The sequence below is a fragment of the Sander vitreus genome, chromosome 15, assembly GCF_031162955.1.
Source record: "Sander vitreus isolate 19-12246 chromosome 15, sanVit1, whole genome shotgun sequence".
Taxonomy (NCBI): domain Eukaryota; kingdom Metazoa; phylum Chordata; class Actinopteri; order Perciformes; family Percidae; genus Sander; species Sander vitreus.
In genome coordinates this window covers 224,204-248,918 of record NC_135869.1, presented here as the reverse complement: position 1 = coordinate 248,918, position 24,715 = coordinate 224,204, and the positions used below count along the sequence as shown (strand labels likewise).

General features: G+C 43.3%; 1 protein-coding gene across 1 annotated transcript; it reads right to left on the bottom strand.

The window, feature by feature from the left end:
* Positions 1-646: 646 nt before the first annotated feature.
* On the bottom strand, positions 647-23,929 carry LOC144529761 (keratin, type I cytoskeletal 13-like). The gene is made up of 8 exons (XM_078269039.1): positions 23,379-23,929; positions 19,651-19,733; positions 18,193-18,349; positions 17,050-17,211; positions 16,537-16,662; positions 7,586-7,821; positions 5,381-5,406; positions 647-1,535 (listed from the first exon to the last, which is right to left on the bottom strand). The coding sequence occupies exons 1-8, from the start codon at positions 23,802-23,804 to the stop codon at positions 1,003-1,005; spliced, it is 1,749 nt and encodes a 582-aa protein (XP_078125165.1). The 5' UTR covers positions 23,805-23,929; the 3' UTR covers positions 647-1,002.
* Positions 23,930-24,715: the final 786 nt, after the last annotated feature.

Genomic DNA, 24,715 nt, shown 5'->3' with positions numbered 1-24,715 from the left:
GCTTGTCAGAGCATCGGCACAAGACTGGATTTATCAGGTAACGTACGTAATTATGACCATGCTAATGTACCTATCAACAATAACAGTCTGTGGTTAGGAAAGACTAGGATTACCACCATTTGTTATAAATATATATATATATATATATATATATATATATATATATATATATAGTTGTATATGTTAGCTGGCAATCCCAAGCTGTGGCAGAGATAGAGGCAGTGATGTTTCCTGTTTCCTGTACGGAACTCCTGTCCATTAAATCAACTAATCGATTGGTCGACACGATCATACGATTGTTAGCGAAAAATTTCTTTCATCGAGGACAGACCTTAACAGAGTATTTCTACACTGTGGTATTGCTACTAGTTTCAGTGAAAGATCAGAGTACTTCTTCCTCCTCTGTTGAAATCATGAGAGACTTAATGTCTTTTGGAAACAAAATGTAAAATGTATTTTAAAACCAGAACAGCCATCTTTGCAATCATTCTTTAACCAGATAATTAATTTGTTATAACAGTGAAGTTAGCTGAAGGATACATGTGAGACTACAGACGTTTTTATACCAAACACATATTCTGTTTATGGAAATAAGATTCATTGGATTATATGCAGAAGAAGAATAAATGAAGAAACAATACCTTAATTGTGAAGGAAACATCTTTATTCATTGATTTGATTTAATTATTTTGATTTTCAAACTGAAACAGATTTACAATTGTTAAAACATGTTGACAAAGTTTTCTTTAATCTTTAAACCTTTATGGAAATAAATCACTAACAGCTGAAGCTGCTCCAATAAAACATGATTAAAGTGAAAATTAAAGTCAACACAGTTTATACAGAACTAGTTTTCATCCCTGAGGACATCATTTCAACAGTACTAAAGAAGAAGAAGAACATTTCTGACATTGAAGACACAATCAGTGAGACCAATGTGAACCAAAGTGAAGCCTCGTCCTTCATCAACATTTAAACCACAGGACAGGAAGTTGTTTCCTCCTACAGACGACACAGAGACACTGAGGAACCAGCTGACCAGACCCTTAACCCAGGATAAAGAGGTTCAGTGAATGTGGTGTTGAAGGTGTGGAGGTGGATCAATGAGTCAGAGGAGACTGTGTAGAAGGACAGAGTGCCAGCAGGACAGTCCACATACACTGCTACTTTGTTAGACACAGAGGAGGAAGTGAGGACTGTTTTTATCTTATTGTGCATGACAGAGTAACCATCATCATCAGAGCAGACCAGACTCCAGGACTGATCATTCCATCCAAACACACAGTCTTCACTGTATCCTCTCCTCCTGATTCCTCTGTAACTCACTGATATATAAACATCTCCTCTCCTCTCGACCTCCCAGTAACAGCGACCAGTCAGACCATCTCTACAAAGCAGCTGATACCATGATTCAAATCTGTCTGGATGATCAGGATATGGCTGATCCTCTCCCACCCATGTCACCTTCCTATTGTTGTCAGACAGTTTTAGTTTTCCGTTTACTGTGTTTGTGTCCAGTTCCAGTTCACAGGAATCTGACGGAGAGAACAAGACACAACACAGCTACAGTTAATAATAACCTCATTAGTTAAACTTTAGTTAATAATTATTATACTGTTAATGAAATTATATTTAATAATTTAATAATTAATAACTGGTTTATAAAGCATTAAATAACTATGTTTATAGATTATAAAATATAACATATAGTTTATAGCTTTAAAAACACTTTATTAACTGTTAACAAGTTACTATAATCATCTGATACAACTTTATAATAACCATCCAAATAATGTTTATTGACCTCAGCTGGGTCGCCTGAAGGAGGGTGTCTGATGTTTCAAAAGACCCGAAACACCCAATGAGATCAGGAACATCACTAATGATGTGCCCTAGCTTAGCATCAGAAGATGTAGCATTACAACTGTCAGTCTGAAGAAATCAGTGACTACCAGGAACAGGCTGGTTGACAACCAAGAAGAGGTTGGTGACTTCTGGAGAGACAGATGGCAGCTCGGGAAAATGGCAACCCGGGCGGTATGGGCTAGCACCCCTAGCTGCAGCCTCTGTGAAGAGGAACCCAAAGCTAGCTATGGATCAATTAAATGAACAATACCCCCAGGAGAGCCCAAAAGGGGGGGAGAATGAGAACCCCAGTCGGACAGACTTAAGGTTATCGACCAACAGCAACAGAAAAATGACTACAAGCGCGGTATGTCTGTGTGGAAAGATTTGCAAAAATGCGAGAGGCCTGAAGATCCATCAGTCACCGATGAAATGTCTGGAGCAACGGCAAGCAACACAATGCACAGGCCCAGTGCCTGGTGAGTCAGAGGAGGAGAAGCTAGCAGCTAATGGCTAATGGCTATCTGGCTGTACACACTCACCGGAGGGCAGCTAGCAGCTAACAGCTACTACCGCAGTACTGTTTACTTTAGGGGGGAATACACTTCAAGACGTGACATGAACTGTCCTCTGGAGGACATAGCCACACCACCGCCACTCCGTGGATTGTTATTGGGATGATTATCACAGAAGCCTATCTGAATACACTCACCGGACGGCAGCTAACAGCTAATGGCTAACGGCTATCAGCTAGCAGGGAAAGCTAGTTACCAGCAGGATCGAGACAGGGACCAGGGTAGGTGAATTTAAACAATGTCTGAGTTGAAAACGCATCTTGTTGACACGTAAGGCCCCTGTTCATGTGGCACAGACATGTTAATTGCATTTTGTGTCTGTTAAGAGGCACAAAGGCACTCCCCAACCACTGCCGTTTTAGCTCAGGGGACGCTTGTACACGTAGCATCCCCTTAGGTGTACAATTACTGCCCAAAGCTGCTACATCGGCTGTGAAGGATCTTTAAAGTCATCTGGAGGAAAGGAAAAACTTTAAAACAGTGGCAGTTTGTCGAGGGAGCGTGGTTCCCAAAAGAAGACTCCAAGACCATCAGCCAGTTCAGAATCATCTCGCTTCTAAGTGTTGAAGAAAAGATCTTCTTCAGCATAGTTACAAAGCGGTTGGCAGAGTTCTTCCTCAAAAATGGATACATAGACACCTCTGTGCAGAAAGGCAGCATACCAGGTGTCCCAGGCTGCCTAGAGCACACAGGCGTGGTTACACAGTTCCTCAGAGAAGCAAAGGAGAACAGCGATGATCTGGTGGTGCTGGAGTACAGGTACAGGAGGCTCTGGAGAGGCACCATGTTCCTGCCATAGTGAGAGACCTTATCCAGGGTTACTACAGTGATTTTAAGCTGAGAGTCTCATCTGGGTCAACAACATCAGAGTGGCACAGGCTTGAGGTGGGAATCATCACAGGCTGCACCATCTCAGTGATCCTGTCCGCTCTGGCAATGAACATGTTGGTGAAATCTGCTGAACCGGAGTGCAGAGGGCCCAAATCCAAGACTGGAACATGGCATGACCTCACAGTGACAACGGAGTCAGTGCCTGGAGCCAGATGGATCCTGAAGGGTCTGGAGAGGCTGACTAAATGAGCCAGGATGTCATTCAAGCCAGCCAAATCCAGATCTTTAGTGCTGAAGAAGGGCAGGATGGTGGAGAACTTTCGTTTTACAACCTGAGGAACTCAAATCCCGACGCTGTCTGAAAAAACAGTGAAAAGCCTGGAAAAGATCTTCGACAGCAGCCTCAGGGATACAACATCCATCAAAAAAACCTGCGAGGAGTTGGATAGGTGGCTGAAGAATGTCGACAAAACTGGGCTCCCTGGAAAATTTAAGGCATGGGTGTACCAACATGGGATTCTACCAAGGATACTGTGGCCTCTGCTCCTGTACAAGTTTCCGATTTCCACCATCTCAGAACTGGAAAGGAGAGTCAGCCGCTACCTGGAGGTGGCAGTACACCAGGCAGAGTCACGGCTGCACCATGGTGTCCTGGTGGGATCAGTGGCCAGAGGAAGGGCTGGGCTAGGAACGTTTCAAGGGCCCCGGTTCGACAAGGCTTGAGGGAAGGAGCAGAGGCAGCTAGTTCAAGGCAAGGTGAGGGCAGCTGTGGAGGAGGAGAGGTCCAGCAAAGCAGTGGGAATGGCATGTCAGGGTGCCTGGACTAGATGGGAACAAGCTGTGGAGAGGAAGATTACGTGGGCTGACCTCTGGTGGGCTGAGCCACACCGCAAGTTCCTGGTTCAGGCAGTCTATGACGTCCTCCCCAGCCCGTCCAACCTGCACACCTGGGGTCTGGTCGATACACCAGGATGTGCCCTGTGCCAGAGAAAGGGAACCCATAAGCACATCTTGAGCTGCTGCCCAAGAGCTTTGGGGGAAGGCCGGTATCGCTGGCGGCATGACCAGGTGCTCAAAACAATTGCAGAAAGCATCCAGGTTACCATCAGCTGCCGGAGGTCAAAGCCCTCCAAGCAAACCATCAGCTTCATCATGGCCGGAGAGAAGCCAGAAAGATCTTCCAGGGTAACATCAGGGATTCTGAACAACGCACAGGATTGGCAGCTGAAAGTGGACTTGGGCAGACAGCTTAAGTTCCCCCAGCATGTCGTCAAGACCACCCTGAGACCTGACATTGTCTTGGTATCTGAGGCAACAAAGAACCTGGTCATGTTGGAGCTCACTGTGCCATGGGAAGACCGAATGGAGGAAGCTTTTGAGAGGAAGAGGGAGAAATATGATGGCCTTGTCAGCGACTGTCACAACCAAGGCTGGAAGGCAAGGTTCTTACCTGTGGAGGTGGGGTGCAGAGACTTTGCAGGGAAGTCCCTCTACACACTGCACTCGGCATCACAGGTGAGAGAAGGACAAGGGCTATTTGCGACAGCACAGAGGCTGCAAAGAAGGCTTGGAGGTGGCTCTGGATCAAAAGAGCGGATCCATGGACAAATGCTGCTAGAGCACAAGCTGAGGCCTGATCAACCTCAGCTGGGTCGCCTGAAGGAGGGTGTCTGACGTTTCGAAAGACCCGAAACGCCCAATGAGATCAGGAACATCAGTGATGATGTGCCCTAGCTTAGCATCAGAAGATGTATCATTACAAAATTGATACGATGTATTAATAATTTACAAATACTTAAATATATCAAATATTATGTGAGCAACAATTAACTGTTAAAATAATATAAATTATAGTATAACTAATAATTAGTAAACATTAATTATCATTTTGTTGTTAGTTAACAGTAAAATAACTATTAACTTATGTTAAATTAACTATTAATTTATCATTTATTAGTGATGGTTATTATAAAATGTTACCCAAAACACAGCAGCAGTTTATCATCAGACACATCTGAAGGTTTTATTCTGTGCTGATGTTCATTTATGTAAAGTTTAATAATGACGCATGTTGTCAGTAATGTTCTAATAAATAAAAATCAGCTGTGTAAAGAAACTAACACACTTACATTTCATCAGATCACGCCTCTGCACCCTGGAGGAAGAAACAGTCAGAATGATTTTCTATCCAACATGAGTCGTAACTGCTTTTAGACATGCAGAGTTCCTCAGTTTGTCAGAGAGACAGAGAAACTCATCTCAGTTAAAGGCACACTATGCAAGATTTGTACCTTAATATAACACCTTCAAAGTCATTTCGATGTTAAACGAAGTCGTAGTAGGGCGAATCATCCCGATAGCAAAGCAGGGGGGAATGCCGCTGACAAAACCAGCAATGCAAGTTTGGAAAAAAAACGAGAAACTGACCGCGTGAGGAACCGGACAAGACTCCCACTCGGTCAGGCTTTCACTCGTTGGCGAGAACTAAAAAGCAGCAAAGGATGCAACAGCGATGCTGACCTGGCGTTCTTGTTGATGGACTAGTAAGTAAATCTCTTATTTGTAAACTTGCTTGCGTTCTATGTTGTATGTTGTTGCGCTTGCTTGTTGTATGTAATTTTTTACGAAGTTGTTCATTCATCCATTGTTGATAATAAGACCAGTCCACTAATTTCCACATATGTCTAGCTAGCTATCGATTAGCAGAGCTGTTAGCAGACTAGCTAGCAAACACTCGTCTACCTTACGTGTTTTTGCATTATGTTTTATTGGCTAGCTTGCCACACGAGCAAGTTTGCCAGCTGAACTCAGGTGTTGTGAGGTGTATTTATCATGTAGTCCTTTGTCTGGTTCTGATTTCGTATGGCGTGTGTACTGTGCTTATGCAAACTTTAACTGGCTAACAGTGAACTTCCCGACTGTACCTTTACTTGAAATTGTGCTTTTTACGAGTCAATTACATCAGGCCGTGAGTGCAGAGACGGCTCTGCGTGAGTGGTATTTACGACAGTAACGTTAAATACAAGTACTCCACACTCTAGGGGTAGCTGTTTGGTAAAACCGGAAACTGCATAGTATGCCTTTAACTGGTCACTGGTATCTAAGAGGAACAGGAAGATAATAGAAATAATAAGAGACACAGACATCACTGATCTGCTCTGGTTTCATTAATGTCCTCCCACATGATAAAACACAATGTGAAATATGCACGTTGAGAGACGTTTCTGCTCATCACATTGTTTGTTGCAGTTCTCTCTGAAACATCATGGGGGTGTACAAACAAAATCATCTGTGAATAAGTAAGTAGTAGAGAAGAAGTCGAGAGCGGAGGTAAAGAAAAGCAGGCTGCCTGGCAACAGCAGTAAACACATTCATAAACACGACGTACCGGCAAACATTACATTTCTACATCTACTCTAATTATTAACGTGACTGTGGTCTATCTATCGATCTAAGGATAATACCTAATAATTTTAAGAAAAGGTGTTTTATGGGGAAAATACTGCTACAGTGCGTAGAGAGAGAGACAGTTGCTTGTTGTTTACGCTGTTAAAGACCTCCGTCAAAGCTCGGCCTTATCAGCAGCAGTTAGTAGATGTTTAGCCGCTACAGAGCTCTGCGACGCCGGCTACGGTGCTCCGCATGGTGCTCCGTCGTATCAGCGGTAGTTGGTGGTTCAGTTACCCGAGAATAGGTGACTGTGAGCCAGATACAGAGCACCGCGAGCTGTTGGTTGTTTCAACTGAGATTACAGTTAAGTTTAGGCAACAAAATGTGCGTGTTATGGGACTTAATAGTTCTGTGTACGTCATTGTATGTACGTTGTATAGAAACCATGCAACATTCTTCACAGGTAAACTTAATGACTACTTTCATTGCATTTTGGGTGTTTTATTAAATTTTATAGCATTTGAAGAAAATTTGTAAATGGTTTCAAAACAGTATCCTGACTAAACTTTGACATAAACCAGTCTGTGATCCACTCAACATCCTCTGATCTTAACTATTAGTCAAAATAATCATTATTTCTACTTCTTTTTTTTTTACTCAAATTAGGTATAATGTCATATAAATTAGGTTTATTGATCATGTAAAAGAAAGCGTTAAAACAAGTGACAAAAACGTTTTTAAAAAAAGCATTGAAAAAGCACTACAAACAAAGACAACAAGTTCATGGTGGACGGGAAGACAACACAAGGGTTAAAATCAGACGTTACTTCACTTCCTGAAGGTTACGCTCGTGAAGCAGAACATGACGTAGCTCCGTCTGTTCCATAAAGTTAAAATAACTCTGTTTCCTTTTCTTTTTCAAACCAACCCTTTGCTTCTCTCACCTGCCGTTGCCGCCGCCTCCGCCCTCTCCATCCAGCAGCCTCCTGTACTCGGCGATCTCCATCTCCAGTCTGGTCTTGATGTCCAGCAGCATCTGGTACTCCTGTCCCTGTCGCTCCAGGTCGGCCCGCAGCGACACCAGCTGCTGCTCCAGACCGCTCACCTGCATCTGGTACCCGTTCAGCTGCATGGCATAGCGGCCCTGCGTCTCGGCCAGAGTCGACTCCAACGACCCTTTCTGCAGGAGAGAGGATTCACGGCCGCACAAAGAGACACTTTAACAGCGCTGTGTAATGGAAAAATTACATAGACCATGATTTTCTTAACCATGATTGTTCATCTATTGAGTAAATTTTAATTATAAGTAGATCCTTAAATATGCCTCTGAAACATGTGTCTCCTAAAGATATTTCTTGAAACAGTCCTCCAGTTTAAAGATAGCTGAAAAGGGTATGATCCTATTGAAGGACTTTTTGACGCACTAGACAGATGTACAGGAACAGTTTTAGACAGCAGTGTTCAAGATTAGAATGTTTTCCAAACATGGTCGTGTTTTCTGCTGTGAAAATGGGATATAAGGAGTTGACATATGTTACGAGACACAGATCGGCTGTCACTTTGTAACTCTGTTCATTGTTCATTGTGAATTGCTGTTCTTGTCACTGTTTGATTGTTCTCTCGAGAAAATAATTAAACCCCTTCCACCGAATACCTAAACTTTTAATCCAGTTTGCAGCCTGTCTTTATTTTGTTTCAACAAGGTCTCTTCTTCACCCAAATTCCTCCCTCGCTGAACAGAAACTTCCACAACAAACTTGGCGTTGTCGGCAGGATTTCAAGGAGGGATCAGATCGGGACTCCCCGGGCGACTGATGACAGTGCACTCCAGGGATCTGATGATCACCTGCCTCTAAACCTCGCCAAAACATCTTTGAGAGACAGAGGGTCAGAAACCACGGAGGGCTCGCTGATTCCACTCTGAAATCCAAACGAAAAGGAAGCAATTTCAAACAGCGGGGGTAAGTTAAAGTTTTCAACTATTAACAAATTGAATTGGATATTGAGACAGTCTGTGAGACAGATATATTGACCGTGGTTTCACTGAGGGTATTCGGTGAAAGTCTATTTCTTTTGCTTTGGGAAAATTTTGGGTTGTGTACAAAACAGGGGAAAAGAGTTTTTTCTTGGCATCCAGGTTGTTTGGTATAAAAGATACTAGCGCCGATTTTTTCATCATTCCATCCAGTCTGGACTAGGACGGGGTGACAGATAGATTTTAAAATCATACGGATAAACAGTCATCGTAGCTGTTCGTCAGGATTTAAGCGGGTTATAGATCTATCACAGATAAACAGTCATCGTAGCTGTTTGTCAGGATTATAAGCGTTTAGGAAATCTATCACAGATAAGCAGTCATTGTAACTTAAATTAAGTTGCAGCTGTTTACAGGTTTTTTCGCAAAGTTTACCGTGAACTAAACTGGGCCGTATAGTGACGATTATACGTAGAGAAGTACTTCGACTGGTTATCTATTTTTCTTTTCTTGAAAATGGGTAACAGGAACACAGTGCCACACGTTCCTTCAGGGCCGGTGGTGGATGAGATGATGAAAAAATTTGGGCCGAAATCTCTAGAATGTCTACCTTACTGGACAACAAAACACGGGTTTCCTGAAAATGGCTCTTTGAGCACAGCTAAACTCAGAATGCTGAAGCGTGATTTAGAAGAAGAGGAAAAAGTCTTAAAAGGGGGAAAAATGATTAGCAACCAAGATCTGATTCAAATAGAGAAAAAACAAAACAAAACAAAGAATGTTTTAATCAGTGGATGAAGGAAGTCACATGCAGGGAAAGAAAGCAGATGAAAAAATCTGGTATCTAAGGGAGAAACTGGTAATTTTGTTGAAACACAGAAACTAGAAAAACCAGAGATTGCCACTGACACGTTTGCATTTTCTCTGTATCCGAGCATGAAACAGGTGGATCTGCTGCTCGACCTCCCGCCCTACCCTCCTCCACACGTCGCTGCTCCTCATCACGTCGCTACGCTGAAGGAAGACAACACGCCTTCCACCGTCACATCCCGCCCTTCTCCCACAGTGCCATCGGCACCCCCACGTTCACGTTCACCTACACCTCCACACCATGGGGTTATGGGAATCCCATCTAAAGAACGCTTTCCTGAATGGGCTGCTGCCAGAGATCCGAGCTGGAGTACTGAAATCATGTATTGGCTGGGATGAAGCCAGACTGACAGAAATCGTCAGACACGCAAAACATGCAGAGCAGCTGGAGCAAGAGTCAACTCGTCAGGCTGAAAAGAAAACAAAGAAGAAGGCCGAAAATGCCCAGATGACATTGTTTCACACAGTAAATCAACTCGCTGGGAAAGAAGGAAAGAAAAAGGGGAAGGCAGAGGTAGAGGGCGCGGCGGACAGCAGGCGCCTGATTCAGTATGTTTCAACTGTGGCGGCAAGTGACACTGGGCCAACAAATGTCCCTCTCCAAGACAACGAAAGGGGGAACCAGTTGGGGACTGCAACTACAGCCAGGAGCAGGCAGATTGACAGGTGGTGGAAGGGGACGGTGATGGAGAGTCTGAGCCAGCGAGATCTGCCCATCTTAAGGAAAGTAAAAATGCAAACTCACAAACACAAATTTCTGCACCCATTACAGACCATAAACATCACACTGTTTCCCCACTTGATGAGAAAAACATTCTAGACGCAATTTCTTACCTAGAGCAAAAGCAACACATAGAAAGTATTCCTACTTATGCAATGTTGTCATTTGAGGTTTATAAGAAATTACCAACAACTATTTTGAATGTACAGGGGGAAGATGTGGAGTTTTTGGTAGATTCGGGTGCAACTAATTCTGTACTTCAGAGGTCCTTGTTCCCGAATCAAAAGCTTTCTGGTAGAATTGTTCTGTGCAGAAGTGCAAGTGGAGCAATTGTCCCAGAAAGATTTACATATCCTATGATGTGTGTACACAGTGACCTAAGTGATTCAGAGCCAGAGAGGAGGGCAAAATGTTCATTTCTGCTCTCTCCTCTGTGTCCGGTGAATTTGTTAGGGAGAGATCTCATGTTACGTTTTGGTATAGGGATACTCCCTACGGCAACCAGCCTAAAGGTTGTGAGATTAGACGTCACTACCCAGGATGACTCGTTCTTTTCACAGAGCGCACGCGGGTCCCAGCTCATATTTCAATGGGCTATTCTTCAGTCTCATGCTGCAGGCTTGCTGCATGAGGCCAGAAAATTGGTCTCCCCCTTCTCTGAGTTTAGGGAAGAACATAACTTACATTGCACGTGCTTTGTCTCTTCAGAACGTGATGACATGTTTGTCGAAGACTTTTTCAAAGAAGAAACCGATGAGCTTGAGTGTACTTACATGTACTGGCATGAAAACAAATGTGCAGTTGCATTATCCTTGACTGATAAACAGAGAATGTTTTTCAGAATTCCACACTCTCATGCTCATATCTCTTTATCCAAATCTTCCACAGATCAGTGGAGAAACTTGGGACAATTTGTCCTGGACTGTGACCGACTGACTGACTGGACTAAAACCGTGGACGGGAACGTGTACACCTCCCCCTCCACGGGAGTTTATCGGAAACTCCTGTCACACCGTGTGACCGCCGCGCGCAGTGTGTTCCAGCGAAAAGAAGCTGAAACACGCACACACATTTTTCTGAATAATGCTGTGAATGTCTCTCCCACAGAAATCCTACCCTGTGGGCAGCGCATAAATATGACGTGGGTCTCATCAAAAATTGTCAGCCTGTTGTCATCACACCGCGCTCAGACTTCAGGCCCAAAAAGCATCAGTACCCACTGAAACAGGAAGCGATCAATGGGATCAGACCGGTCTTTAACTCTCTATTGAAAGCAGGAGTTATTGTTCCATGTCCTGATTCACCTGTTCGCACGCCTATTTTCCCTGTCAAGAAAATTCGTGATAAGGGAAAACCGGTTGAATGGCGTTTTGTTCAGGACCTCAAAGCAGTAAATGCAGCGGTTCACGCACGTGCACCCAACGTACCAAACCATTACACTCATTCTTCAGGGAATTCTGGGGGCACAGTATTTCTCTGTTGATGATTTGTCTAACGTTTTTTTCAGTGTTCCAGTGGACAAAAAACAGCCAGTTCTGGTTTGTGTTCCTGTTTGATGGTAAGGCCTACACATTCACACGTTTGGGACAAGGGTTCGTCGAGAGCCCAACCATCTACAACGAAGCACTGAGAGAGAGCCTGGAAAGTTTAACCCTTTCCCCAGGCTCTGCTCTCCTTCAATATGTTGATGACTGCTTAATTGCCAGTCCAACAAAAGCACAGTGTGAACAAGACACTATTGCATTATTGTGTCACCTAGCAACAGAAGGGCACAAAGCTAGTTTAGCTAAATTGCAATTTGTGAAAAAAGAAGTGCATTTTTTGGGTCATGACATTTCAGCGTCAGGGAAAACATTGTCTCCATCTCGGATTGAGGCAATAGTTTCCCTCCCAAAACCTGCAACGAAAAAACAAATGATGTCATTTCTAGGAATGTGTTCCTATTGCCGAGTTTTCATCCCAAATTATGCTCAGTTAGTTCAACCTTTAGCTGACATAATACATGGTAACAACTTGTCTGCACACGATCGCGTCACATGGACGACCGAGGCGGGTGAGGCTTTTGTAAACCTTAAAAAAAAAGCTTTTCAAAACCCTCCCACTTTAGGTCTGCCAAACTCTAAACTTCCATTCACTCAAACAGTGGATGAACGTTTGGGCTGTATGACGTCTGTTCTCTTGCAGCCACACGGTGACAGGCTCCGGCCTGTGGCCTATTTCTCTGCAAAACTTGATCCTGTAGCAGCAGGTTTGCCCATATGTCTCCGAGCCGTTGCTGTGGCTGAAAAAGCTCTGTCAGCATCAAGAGACATAGTGGGCTATGCTCTATTAACATTGCTAGTACCGCACGCAGTTTCACTGATCCTACTGGAGCAAAATTCTTCCCATTTGTCTGCAGCGCGATATTTGAGATATCACACATGTCTGCTTGATATGCCTAATGTCACTGTTAAACGATGTACAGTACTTAACCCTGCTTCTCTTATGCCTACGCCAGGTGAGGGTGAGCCGCACGACTGTTTGGCCGAGTTGCAACACACCTGTGCTCCGCGCCCAGATTTGACTGACACACCGGTGCCAAATTCAGATCTGGTTTTGTATGTGGATGGGTCAGCCTCACGCTGCCCTGACACTGGCCAGGGACAGGTAGGGTTTGCTGTAGTATCAGATGCAGTAACCTTAATTGCTAAATCTCTTCCCAAACACTTCTCTGCGCAGGCTGCTGAACTCATTGCTCTCACTGAAGCATGCAAACTGGCTGAAGGATCGTCTGTTACGATCTATACGGACTCCAGGTACGCTTTTGGGGTTGTACATGATTTTGGGGCATTGTGGAAACACCGGAACTTCCTCAAATCCGATGGTAAGGCTATCTTGCATCACCAACTGATAAATGACCTGCTGACGGCCATCTTGCTCCCATCACAGATAGGCATATGCAAATGTTCCGCACACACTGGGGCAACTGACGAGGTCTCCAGGGGGAATGCTCGTGCTGACATGGCTGCAAAAGCTGCTGCACGCCTCCCCGTGCCACTGGATGACGCTTTAGTTTGCTCCACCACAGATTTTTCACTTCCAGATTCAGTGGCAGCTATGCAGACACATGCTACATCACCAGAAAAAACACAGTGGAAAAGTGCAGGGTGCACCTTTAAAGAAGGTGTCTGGCTGGGGCCAGATTCAAAACACTGTCTTCCGCGCCATTTTTTCACACATTTTGCAAAGTTGACACATGGAAGAGATCATGTGTCAAAGGGTGGGATGCTGTCTCTGTTAACACAGACATGGTTCACAAAGGGCTTCACAACATTTGCAGAAAAATTTTGTAAGGCTTGCATGACATGTGCACAACACAATGTAGGCAGACCAGTGACTGTAACACAGCAGGCAGGACATCCACCACCGGCACAAGCATTTGAACATGTGATGATGGATTTTGTTGAGCTCACACCGTCAGAGGGGAAAAAGTGTTGTTTGGTGATGGTTGATATGTTCTCAAAATGGGTGGAGGTGTTTCCCGCTTCAAAACAAACTGCTTCAGTGGTAGCAAGGGCTCTAATGGCAGAAATTATTCCCAGATGGGGAATACCAAGTCGATTGTCAAGCGATAACGGCACACATTTTGTCAATGAAGCAATAACCCAGTTAAGTCTGTACATCGGCATAGACCTCAGAAGGCATTGCAGTTACCATCCCCAGAGCGCCGGGTCCGTCGAAAGAGAAAACGGTACGCTGAAAACCAAACTGGCTAAATGCTGCGAGGACACGGGTCTTCCTTGGACAAAGGCGTTACCGATAGTACTAATGTACATGCGAATGAGGGTAAGAACGCGCAGTAACCTCAGTCCTTTTGAGATTCTTTTCGGCAGACCACCCAGTGTGGGGGTAGAGGCTCCTAGAGCACCCTTCCCCTCCACAGCTCTGTGTGAGCATGATATGTTGCAATATTGTGTACAACTGTCTTCTGCTCTCTCTACCATAAGAATCCAGGTTTCTGCTGCTTTGCCTCAACCAGCCGAAGGACCGCTCCACACTCTGCAGCCAGGAGATTTTGTGGTCGTAAGAAACTTCAGGAGGAAGAACTGGCAATCCCAACGCTGGCAAGGTCCTTTCCAGGTTCTTCTGGTCACCCACACAGCAGTGAAGGTTGCTGAGCGGGCTCCGTGGATCCACGCATCGCACTGCAAGAAGGTCCCAGCGCCAGAGGACGAGGCAGTCTCACCAGACGTCCGGAAATCCGTGACCTGACAGACGGCGTTTCTGTGTCACCAACGGTACAACACACACACACCAGAAATGAGGCAGTGGTAAAGACTGACTCCGACGGTGTGTTACGTGCTAGGGGACGAACCTCTGACACCAGAAGAAATCAACGACACCAGAAGCAAGACAGTCCTGATCTACAGGCCAACTACCCACACACACCACATCCCTAAAGGGCACAGCAGGCTTGCTGTGACGATGGAGGGACACAGGAAAAGACAAACGTGGTACCCGCCGCAAATTGTTGGGGGTTCGAAATGTATTCTTGTTCTGTGTTTATGGGGGTTGCATTTTTCTTATTAGATAGATATGAAAGAGCTAAACTTAATAACAGTGTCTCTGACACCACTCTTTTTCCCATTAACGCCACTGATGCACATTCATCCCAGACATTGGAGGTAACCTCACAGACACTGTCCATCAGCTAAAACAACTCGCCACTAGTCTCAAGGCTCAAGATGTCCCTCACACAGATTCTGGGTGGAACTGGGGAGCCTGGTTGCTCGGGGAGGGTTGGAAGGCCTGGATGGGGAAAATTGTGATCCCAGTGATGTCTGTAATGATTTTCTGTCTGATTGCTATTTGCTGCATTATCCCTTTAGCTAAGAAAATGATTTCATCTCTGTTTGCTCTTGAGAGGGTTCAATACCAGGCAGTGCAAGTAAATGATTATATTCCTGATCTGTTTAAGTTGCCCTTCTACAAAGGAGACGAATCTGATTCAGACTCTGCCTCCGAAATCCCGTAGGTTTAAGACAGCTAAGATCCATTTGAATTGTCATGTTTTTCTTTGAGTGTTTTTAGATCCCTCACAGAAATGTTTTTTCCCCTGCATGTCTCCTTTAGTAATTTTTGTATGTAATGATTAAGGTTGTAATCAAAAGTAGGGAATGTAATGGAAAAATTACATAGACCATGATTTTCTTAACCATGATTGTTCATCTATTGAGTAAATTTTAATTATAAGTAGATCCTTAAATATGCCTCTGAAACATGTGTCTCCTAAAGATATTTCTTGAAACAGTCCTCCAGTTTAAAGACAGCTAAAAAGAGTATGACCCTGTGTATTCTCTACTACAAGCAGATGGCAACGACGCACAGGCGCCTGTAGAGATATGCAAAGGTCAGTTTGTCCAAAACCTAACGTTGGAGTCTGAACCAATCTGTAGACGAGATAGATTCCCGACTTCTATTGAAGGACCTTTTTGACGCACTAGACAGATGTACAGGAACAGTTTTAGACAGCAGTGTTCAAGATTAGAATGTTTTCCAAACATGGTCGTGTTTTCTGCTGTGAAAATGGGATATAAGGAGTTGGCATATGTTACGAGACACAGATCGGCTGTCACTTTGTAACTCTGTTCATTGTTCATTGTGAATTGCTGTTCTTGTCACTGTTTGATTGTTCTCTCGAGAAAATAATTAAACCCCTTCCACCGAATACCTAAACTTTAATCCAGTTTGCAGCCTGTCTTTATTTTTGTTTCAACAAGGTCTCTTCTTCACCCAAATTCCTCCTCGCTGAACAGAAACTTCCACAACAGCTGGAAGAAGTATTCTGATCCTTCACTGCAGTTAAAATACTCTGTTAGTGTAAAAGTCCTGCAGTGAAAATGTTACTTCAATAAAAGTCTGTTAGCATCATCAGGAAAATGTGGTTGAAGTATTAAAAGTAAAGAAAAAGAGAATAAACTACATGTGTTTTGTGTGCAGAAATCTGAATGTGTAAAGTAACTAGTAACTAAAGCTGTAACAGATGAATGTAGTGGAGTAACTAAAGTAACTAGTAACTAAAGCTGGAACAGATGAATGTAGCGGAGTAACTTAAGTAACTAGTAACTAAAGCTGGAACAGATGAATGTAGCGGAGTAACTAAAGTAACTAGTAACTAAAGCTGTAACAGATGAATGCAGTGGAGTAAAAAGTCCAATATTTCTCTCTGAAATGTAGCGGAGTAGAAGTAGAAAGGGGCATGAAAAGAAAAGACTCAAGTAAAGTACAAGTACCTCAACATTTGGACTGAAGGACAGTACTGGAGTAAATGTACTTAGTTACTTTCTCACCATGCTGAGCTGCGACTGTAGCTCGATCTCCAGGCCCTGCAGCGTTCGCTTGAGCTCCGTGATCTCTGATTTGGACGAGTGGAGCGTTTCTGTGCTGACGGCGACTTCTTTGTTCAGCGATTCTGACTGTAGAGAGAAACAGCAGGCGGCGTTCACACTGGATATAAATGGGTTCTAAAAAATGTTTTTCAAATATTCAGACGTTTCTCTTTAAATATTCCGTCTTATTCAACAATGACTTTTTTTTTCTAAGAATATTAAACTTTTGTTAAAAAATATTCACCTTTTTTTCTAAATATATAAAAAAAAAGAATATTCAACTTTTTTAAAAAAATCTGAAACTTTTTTTCTAAAAATATTCAGACTTTTTTCCCCCCCTTTTCCTAAAATATTTAGATTGGAGTTTTCAAACCAAAAAGGGGGGCAGCTATGATGGCGCTGGATGAAAAGTCAGACAACCACATTTCATCACAACCCATCCAACAATCGTTGAGACTTTTCAGCGGTCCTTACCTTGGACTGGAACCAGGCCTCCAATTCTTTGCGGCCCTTGTTTGCAACGTTTTCATAGTGCTCCCTGACCTCCTCAATGATCTTCTGGAGGTCCACGGCCGGAGCGGCGTCCACCTCCACGTTCACCTGGCCGCTCATCTGCGTTCGCATCGCCAGCAGCTCCTGCACACAAACACACGGAGACACATTAAACCCGAGGAGACGCGTGAAACCAGAGGAGACGCGTGAAACCAGAGGAGACGCATGAAACCAGAGGAAACTTTTAATCGCTAGAATCTTGAATGTAAACCTATTTTTGTTTAACTTTATTGAGACGTTTCATTTACCCCCAATCAGGGCCGGCCCGTGGCGTAGGCAGTACAGGCAGATGCTCGGGGGCGCCGGTGGTCCAAATGAGTAAAGAAAAGTTCAAGATAATAAGAAAAGAAAAAAACAACAAAAACATCGGAGAAAATGTTGAGAAAAAAACCCCAAAAAAATGTCAGAAAACCCCGACAATAACATTGGGAAAAGCGACAAAAACGTTGAGACATTTTTTTCCAGAAAAAAGCAACAAATATAGCTGTAATCTGGCCTGGAAATCCAGAGTTCTCGCGAGAGCACAATTTGAATTTGCTCAGAGTCACTCATTAACTATGCCCTTGTAGCCGAGCTGCACCAATCACATCGGTGTATCTGATGTAGGCGGGCCAGAGGCGAGCTAAACAGATGTCATTAGTAAACATTGCAAGATGGCTACGGATGAACACCAGTTGTTTGAAATGGCTTTGGTCGCTACGATGAAGGAGTTAGACTTGGCTTTTTATCTAAAAGAGAAACAGAAGACGGCGCTCAAATCGTTCCTTTGCAAGAAGGATGTTTTTGCTGTTTTGCCGACCGGATACGGCAAGAGTTTAATCTACCGTATGGGGCTTGTTGTGATTGGTCGTAGTGTTATCCAATTGCGTGCAGTGAGATTTTCAAATGCATGCTTGGTGCCGCCTCTAGAGTTGGGCCATTTCCATTACTCATTGCCAGACCCTTAATCTTTCGCATTTGGGTCTGGATTTCCAGGCTAGCTGTAACCTGGCCTAGCACACCAAATGGGGTTGGGCCGGCTCTGAAATACCCGATAGGCTCACTGAGATCTTTCAGCGCTCTCACCTCCTCGTGGTTCTTTTTGAGGAAGATGAGTTCCTCCTTCAGACCCTCGATCTGCATCTCCAGGTCGGTCCGGCTCAGAGTCAGCTCGTCCAGTACTCGCCTCAGCCCGGCAATGTCGGCCTCCACCGACTGACGCATGGCCAGCTCGTTCTCAAACCTGCAGGGAAAACAAAGTATTGGTTTCAAAACCTGTTTCCCCCCAAAATATAGCTCGCTGAAGCAGGCCAAGGATGCAAACAAAGAGGGAGAAGTGTATTGTTTCTATTGTGTGTCTATAGAGACAGAACATCTCTCCACTCTCCAGTGACTTGTATAGCGTGAAGGATTCCTCCTCTTTATTCCGTCTGCTAGCAAACAACAGAAACATGTCTAAAAGCTGCTGTGTGCTGATATTCACTACCAACAATGTAAAGAACCCAGAACGAAGGAATCAGCAGAAGGAATGGGAAGATGCTAAGGTAACGTCATGTCTGACGTTACGTGTGTTAGCTTAACTTAACAGTTAACAGACATATAGTGAGCCTAAAACTGACATTTGGATGTTTGACTTGGTAACTAAATGTTTGCTGCAAACGTAAGACATAACGTTAGCTTAGCGTCTCTCCATTCTCTCTGCTGATTCCTCACGTCTGTTTCCACTTTTGTCTTCATGAAAGCTCAGTTTTTCGGCTCGGCAGCTTATAAAAACTTCAGTTCTGGGTTTTTTACATTGTTGGTAGTGAATAGCAGCACACAGCATCTTTTAGACATGTTTCTGTTGTTTGCCAGCAGACGGAATAAAGAGGTGAAAACCTTCACGCAATACAAGTCAGCAGAGAGTTGTTTTCCCCTCTGGTGTTCAGAGTATGATGCGATGCGTTCTGTCTCTGTTGTTTCAAATTGTGATGCTTTTATCCCAGTTGGGATTATTTAAATAATATTTTTTTTTAGGATTAGCTGCCCCTCGCACCGCCATAACCTGGAGTAAGAGGGAGAAGAGCTACTAGATTTAGGGTATCGGTTGGGATTTTTCTGATATTGGTGCTTAAAAAAAGAAGAGCACAAAACGACAGTCAGTGACATTAAAGAACAGCTTGTTTTTTTGCTATGGCCGTGTGGTTAAATGTTATTTTAATTTAAAACGGAGAGGGATAAATGTCACACTTCTCCCTCTCAGTTTTGCGTCCTTTGGTTTCCATTATTTATCAATTACTGATCCAGCCCTGCTGGGATGTACAACTCTCTGCAGCTAAATTAAGATACAGTTTTAACCATACGGCTATAGCAAAGACGTTCTTTCATGTCGTCGATTGTTGTTTTGTGCTCTTGTTTTCTTTTTAAATCAGTTCAGGCACCGGTAACAGAAAAAAAAACAACCTATACCTAACCCTGCATATGTAGGCTACCTGCGATGCAGATTCAAGGACCATGAATCGATGCTGTGTGATGACTCATGAATGAATGAATGAATCGACTCACTTCATCCTGAAATCGTCGGCAGCCAGCTTGGCGTTGTTGATGGAGAGGTAGATGCCGCCGTTGGTCCTGGTAGCGTCCTGTATCTGGGAGAGGAAAAGAAATACTGTCAGCTTTTCATGTTAATCCTTTGTTTTAACAGACTTACTAAGATAGATAAGATAAGATATACTTTATTGTCCCCAAAGGGAAATTAGTTTTGGAGCTTTACAAAGACAACACAAAATACAGAAAATGAGCATCTCTCAACACATACTCTCATGCAACACAAAACATGCCCTCATATACATTAGACAGGTACATATATAGTAAGCACATTAACTACTCCTTTTAGTGTACGTATTGCACAAAATGACACAATGCACTGACATAATGCACAACCCAAATAGCCTACATATTACACAACTGACACATTTCCACATAACCTATGCAGAACACAATGACATATTGAACAATCCAACAGCCCATGTATTGCACCACTAACATATTGCATAACCCCAATAACCTACTCATATTTTAAAGTTCCATCCACATAGATGGAGAAGTACCTGATTATCTAAAGATAGAGGGCGACATCAGGAAACCAATCAATCTATATATTTATACATACATTTTTACGTGATTTACAGAGCCGGTGGCTGTTTCACAAAAGTAGAATTCATAAATCCAGGATAACCGATAAAGCGCAACTTGACCTAGTATAGTAGTATTGAGGATGTACTTCCTGCGGCAGCTGAAGAAATTCAACCTGCCAAAGACAATGATGGTGCACTTCTACACAGCCTCCATCACCATCTGGTACGCTGCTGCCACTGCCGAGGACAAGGGCAGACTGCAGCGTGTCATTCGGTCTGCAGAGAAGGTGATTGGCTGCAATCTGCCGCCGCTCCAGGACCTATACGCCACTCCCCTCTGGCAGGAGGCTGAGGTCCATCAGGACCAAAACCTCATGTCACATGAACAGCTTTTTCCCCTCCGCCACTAGCCTTATTAACAAGGCCCGGAAACCACCCTGACATTCCACCCCTGGCTCTTCATGCCACTGTTTTCTTTCTTTATTTATCCATTATTTTTAATTTAATACATACTGTGTACATATACTTATACTTATATTGTTTATACCTATACTTATATTGTTTAATATTCCATCTAGAGAATGTGTGACGTGCACCAATAACACCAAAACAAATTCCTTGTATGTGTTAAAAAACGTACTTGGCAATAAAACCCTTTCTGATTCTGATTCTGATAATCAGAGCAGCCTGGCTTGATGCGTTTCACAAAGGCCAAGCCAGGCTGAGGAGGAGCGACTAGGTCGAGCATGGCTGAAGTAATTTGGATAGATGAGCGTTCACGGCTTTCTTTAACAGACCGCAATAACAGATTTACTGATGCTAAAATGGAGAATACGCATTGTACATACTTTATACAGAGTGAGCAGCAGCTTCTTGTGGAAGTATGATAACGTGAAACACATTATATGTAAAAAAGAAACACGTCCGCTGTAATGAAACAGCGAGAGAAAGCGTAGCAGACGATCACGGACTGACTGAATGTGCAAGTAGCCTAAATATATACATTAACTGACCACTGCTCTGAATTGAAGCCGTCATAATCATTCCATTCAAGGATTAGGCTACTAATCATTTGCACAAATGAACCGTTGTACTCTTTGCCTTAAAAGTGAGCAGAAGATAATGTTACCATGAAGAATTTTCTACAATGCATATGATGCATAAATATCTCTTTCACTCTGTTCCTTCCTCTCTCTCATGGGCTAAAATATAAATTACCTAAGTGATATTAACTTCCACTGCTTGCTTTTAATGCAAAGTGTACAACTGTTCATTTTTGCAAATGACAAGTGACTCATTGAATGGTTTCAGTTAAGAGCAGTAGTTCGTAAATTAATATTTTTAGACATATCATTGAGTCGGTCCGCTATTATCTGCCACGCTTTTTCTCACGTGTTTTAGTTTTGTTTTATAGAGTTTCCTTCTTTACGTATTATATGCCTTGCTCCCTCGTATATATGGACATAGAAAAGAAAGACACTGAAGAAATTGGACTCTAAAATCTAGAAGCTATAAAGATAATTAAGTGATACATTTCATGCACACTGTAAACATGAATGTAATAGAGTATATTCATTATTTCCCACTAGCAAAATATAAGGTCAAAAACCATTAAGGTGTCCTCTCCCTGTTGTCACATGAATGTAGAGTAGACTACACTGTATAGTTACATATTGGTTCAGTGAACTAAGACTGTAATTTGGGAGGTTTGTACAATTAGGATATGCTCTTAAAATTGTGAAATCCTCCCAAATTATAGTCATAAAGAATACAAAAAAGGTATCAACTAAAACACATTTGGCAACTTTATCAGCCTTTTGTAATTACCTCAACAACTGCAGTAATATATTCATCAAACTTCTAACAACAATATGAACAGCATCTTCATACAGACATATAACAGTAACAATGACTGTCACAAAAAGAAGGGTCAACTTTAAATAATAACTTAATTTTAAGTCTTAAATGAACAGCAACATGCACCTGTTGTATTTAAATGCAGGCCGATAACAATAAGGTAAACCCACTGCTGAGTGAACAGAAAAGGCTCCAGGATTAATAAATCCTGGCTGTTAGCCTGGTCAGGAGCAGGCTAGCTGTTAGCCTGGCTGTTAGCCTGGTCAGGAGCACGCTAGCTGTTAGCCTGGCTGTTAGCCTGGTCAGGAGCAGGCTAGCTGTTAGCCTGGCTGTTAGCCTGGTCAGGAGCAGGCTAGCTGCACAAATTAAATCTCCATGGTAACTTAGGTGCCTCTGCTTTTGTGAAACCGAGTCAAGGCTAAATTCATCCAGGATAACTGGGAAATCCCGGCTTAATCCCTTATCTTTTTGTGAAATAGCCCTCTGATCATGTGTTTACGCTGTAGCAGCATTGTGAAAACAATCGTTAGCTGCAGCCCTAGTTCTTTCTATTCACCGTTAAGTGGTTCCTTGGCAAATAAAGAGCCAATTCCCCAAAATAAGTCTAACATAAACCAGAAAATAATCCTAAAGAGGAAGAGAACTAAATGACTGATGTCTACAGTACACTGCTTTTGATAAATATTGATTTGGATTAAAACAAAGTCAGTTTGTCAGTTTGTCTGCCTGACAATCTCATTTTGCAGCATTAAAAATGAAATGAGATGAACAAACGCAGACATTCATCTGATCAAATTAAACACATGTTGACAAAGTTTTTCTTGGGCGACATAATTTGATGTTGGAAACAAGGTTATACGTTGCAATATATTGCAGAATATCACAATAATTACGTAGGCTATTGGGGTTGGGCAATATGTTAGTTGTGCAATATCTTATTGATAAAGGCTGTGCTATGTGGAGAATGCAGCCGATAGGGTTGTTCAATTAAAAACTGCCACTGAAAGGAGTAGTTAATGTGCTTACTATATATGTACCTATCTAATGTACAGTATATGAAAGCATGTTTGTGTTGAGAGATGCTTATTTTCTGTATTTTGTGTTGTCTTTGTAAAGCTGCGGAACGGACAGAGTCCAAAACAAATTTCCCTTCGGGGACAATAAAGTATATCTTATCTTATCTTATCTTATCTATAATTTTATTTTGTTGGGCCTCTGCCGATTCCCATCCCTAAGGATTATTCTACACCTTCCTGTTGTTGCATGCAGACAGTTTTGGGGGTTCCCAGGTGAGCTTACCTTCCCCTGCAGCTCAGCGATGGTGACGTAAAAGGCGCTGTAGTCTCTGGCCGACGGGCCAACCTTGCTCTCCAGGAACTGTCTGATCTTCAGCTCCAGCTCGCCGTTGGCTTTCTCCAGCTTGCGCACCTTGTCCAGATAGGTCGCCAGGCGGTTGTTCAGGTTCTGCATGGTGGCCTTCTCGTTGGCGGAAATGTCCACGCCGCTGCCTCCTCCAGTGCCAAAGCCAAAGCCGCTTCCTGCTCCACCACCAGAGCCGAAGCCGTAGCCAGCTCCACCGCCACCGCCGCCAAACATGGACATGGAGGAGCCACCGGAGGAGATTCTGACGCCAGAGCCTCCAGATCCTCCGTACATGGATCGGCTGCTGCTACGCATGTAGCCACCGCCCCCACCGCCGCTGGTGGACTGAGAGTGGAAGGACATGTTGTGTTTCTGTTTGGCGTTGAAGAGTGAAAGCTGTCTATCTGCTTCAGATACTCGGGAGGGAGCGAGTGGAGAAACTCCGAGAGAGTGGCTGATGTTTTATACTGTTGTGTGAGTTTTGTGAAGAGGCGGAGAGAAAGGATGGTAAGCTCTTGCCAAGCCTGGGAGAAGACACCTGTCCTTGTTTAACTTGTTTAACTTGTTTAATGGGCCGTGGGTGTGTCTGAGAAATGTGGAATCCACTTATACAATTGCCTGTATGTGCCGAGTGGCTTTGTCACGCCATCTCTCGTTTCCTACAAAGAGCGAGGTGATTAAATCTGCAGGGCGAGTTCAGACATGGGTGACATTTAGATTTACAGTTCACGCCCAGCCCAGCATAGCAAAAGCAATCAATCACTCCACAGCTGTAAAAGGAAAAGTCTTCCTCAGAATAACCTTAATCTGTTATTAGAGTTTTTATAAATCGGATAACTGTTGGCAGCCCTAATAAATAAGCTCTATTTTTACATTGGTGTGTATGGGATGGAATGCTCAGACTCAGAGGGCAGGGCCCAACTGACAGAGTGGCAGCATTCACAAAGAATTGCCTAGAGCAGGGGTCTTTAGAGCAGGGACGTTTTTTAAGCTAAGGACCCCCCTAACTGAAAGAGAGATGGAATGGGGACCCATTGCTACATAGAAAATTAAGTTGCACATTAAACAGGGCCTACAAAAACATGTAGGGTGGCCTAAAGCCTTCATACCTTTGTTTGCATAGGCTATTAAAATAGCCTAATAATTGTTGGCATGATTTTATAAATCATGTTTTAATGTTAAACATATATATGGCACAGTGAATCCTTAAAATTAACTGTATCTGTGCCTTAGTGACTACTTTGCCTATAGGCCAGTATGCCTATTATCAGTGG

What these genes read in the sequence shown, in the direction of transcription:
- LOC144529761 (XM_078269039.1), bottom strand. Translation starts at nt 23,804, where the DNA reads ATGTCCTTCCACTCTCAGTCCACCAGCGGCGGTGGGGGCGGTGGCTAC. An exon ending in TCGCTGAGCTGCAGGGGAAG is followed by an intron (nt 19,734 to 23,378) that starts GTAAGCTCACCT and finishes TTCCTCTCCCAG; the next exon opens with ATACAGGACGCTACCAGGAC. An exon ending in GGAGGCGGCGGCAACGGCAG is followed by an intron (nt 5,407 to 7,585) that starts GTGAGAGAAGCA and finishes TTCTTCCTCCAG; the next exon opens with GGTGCAGAGGCGTGATCTGA.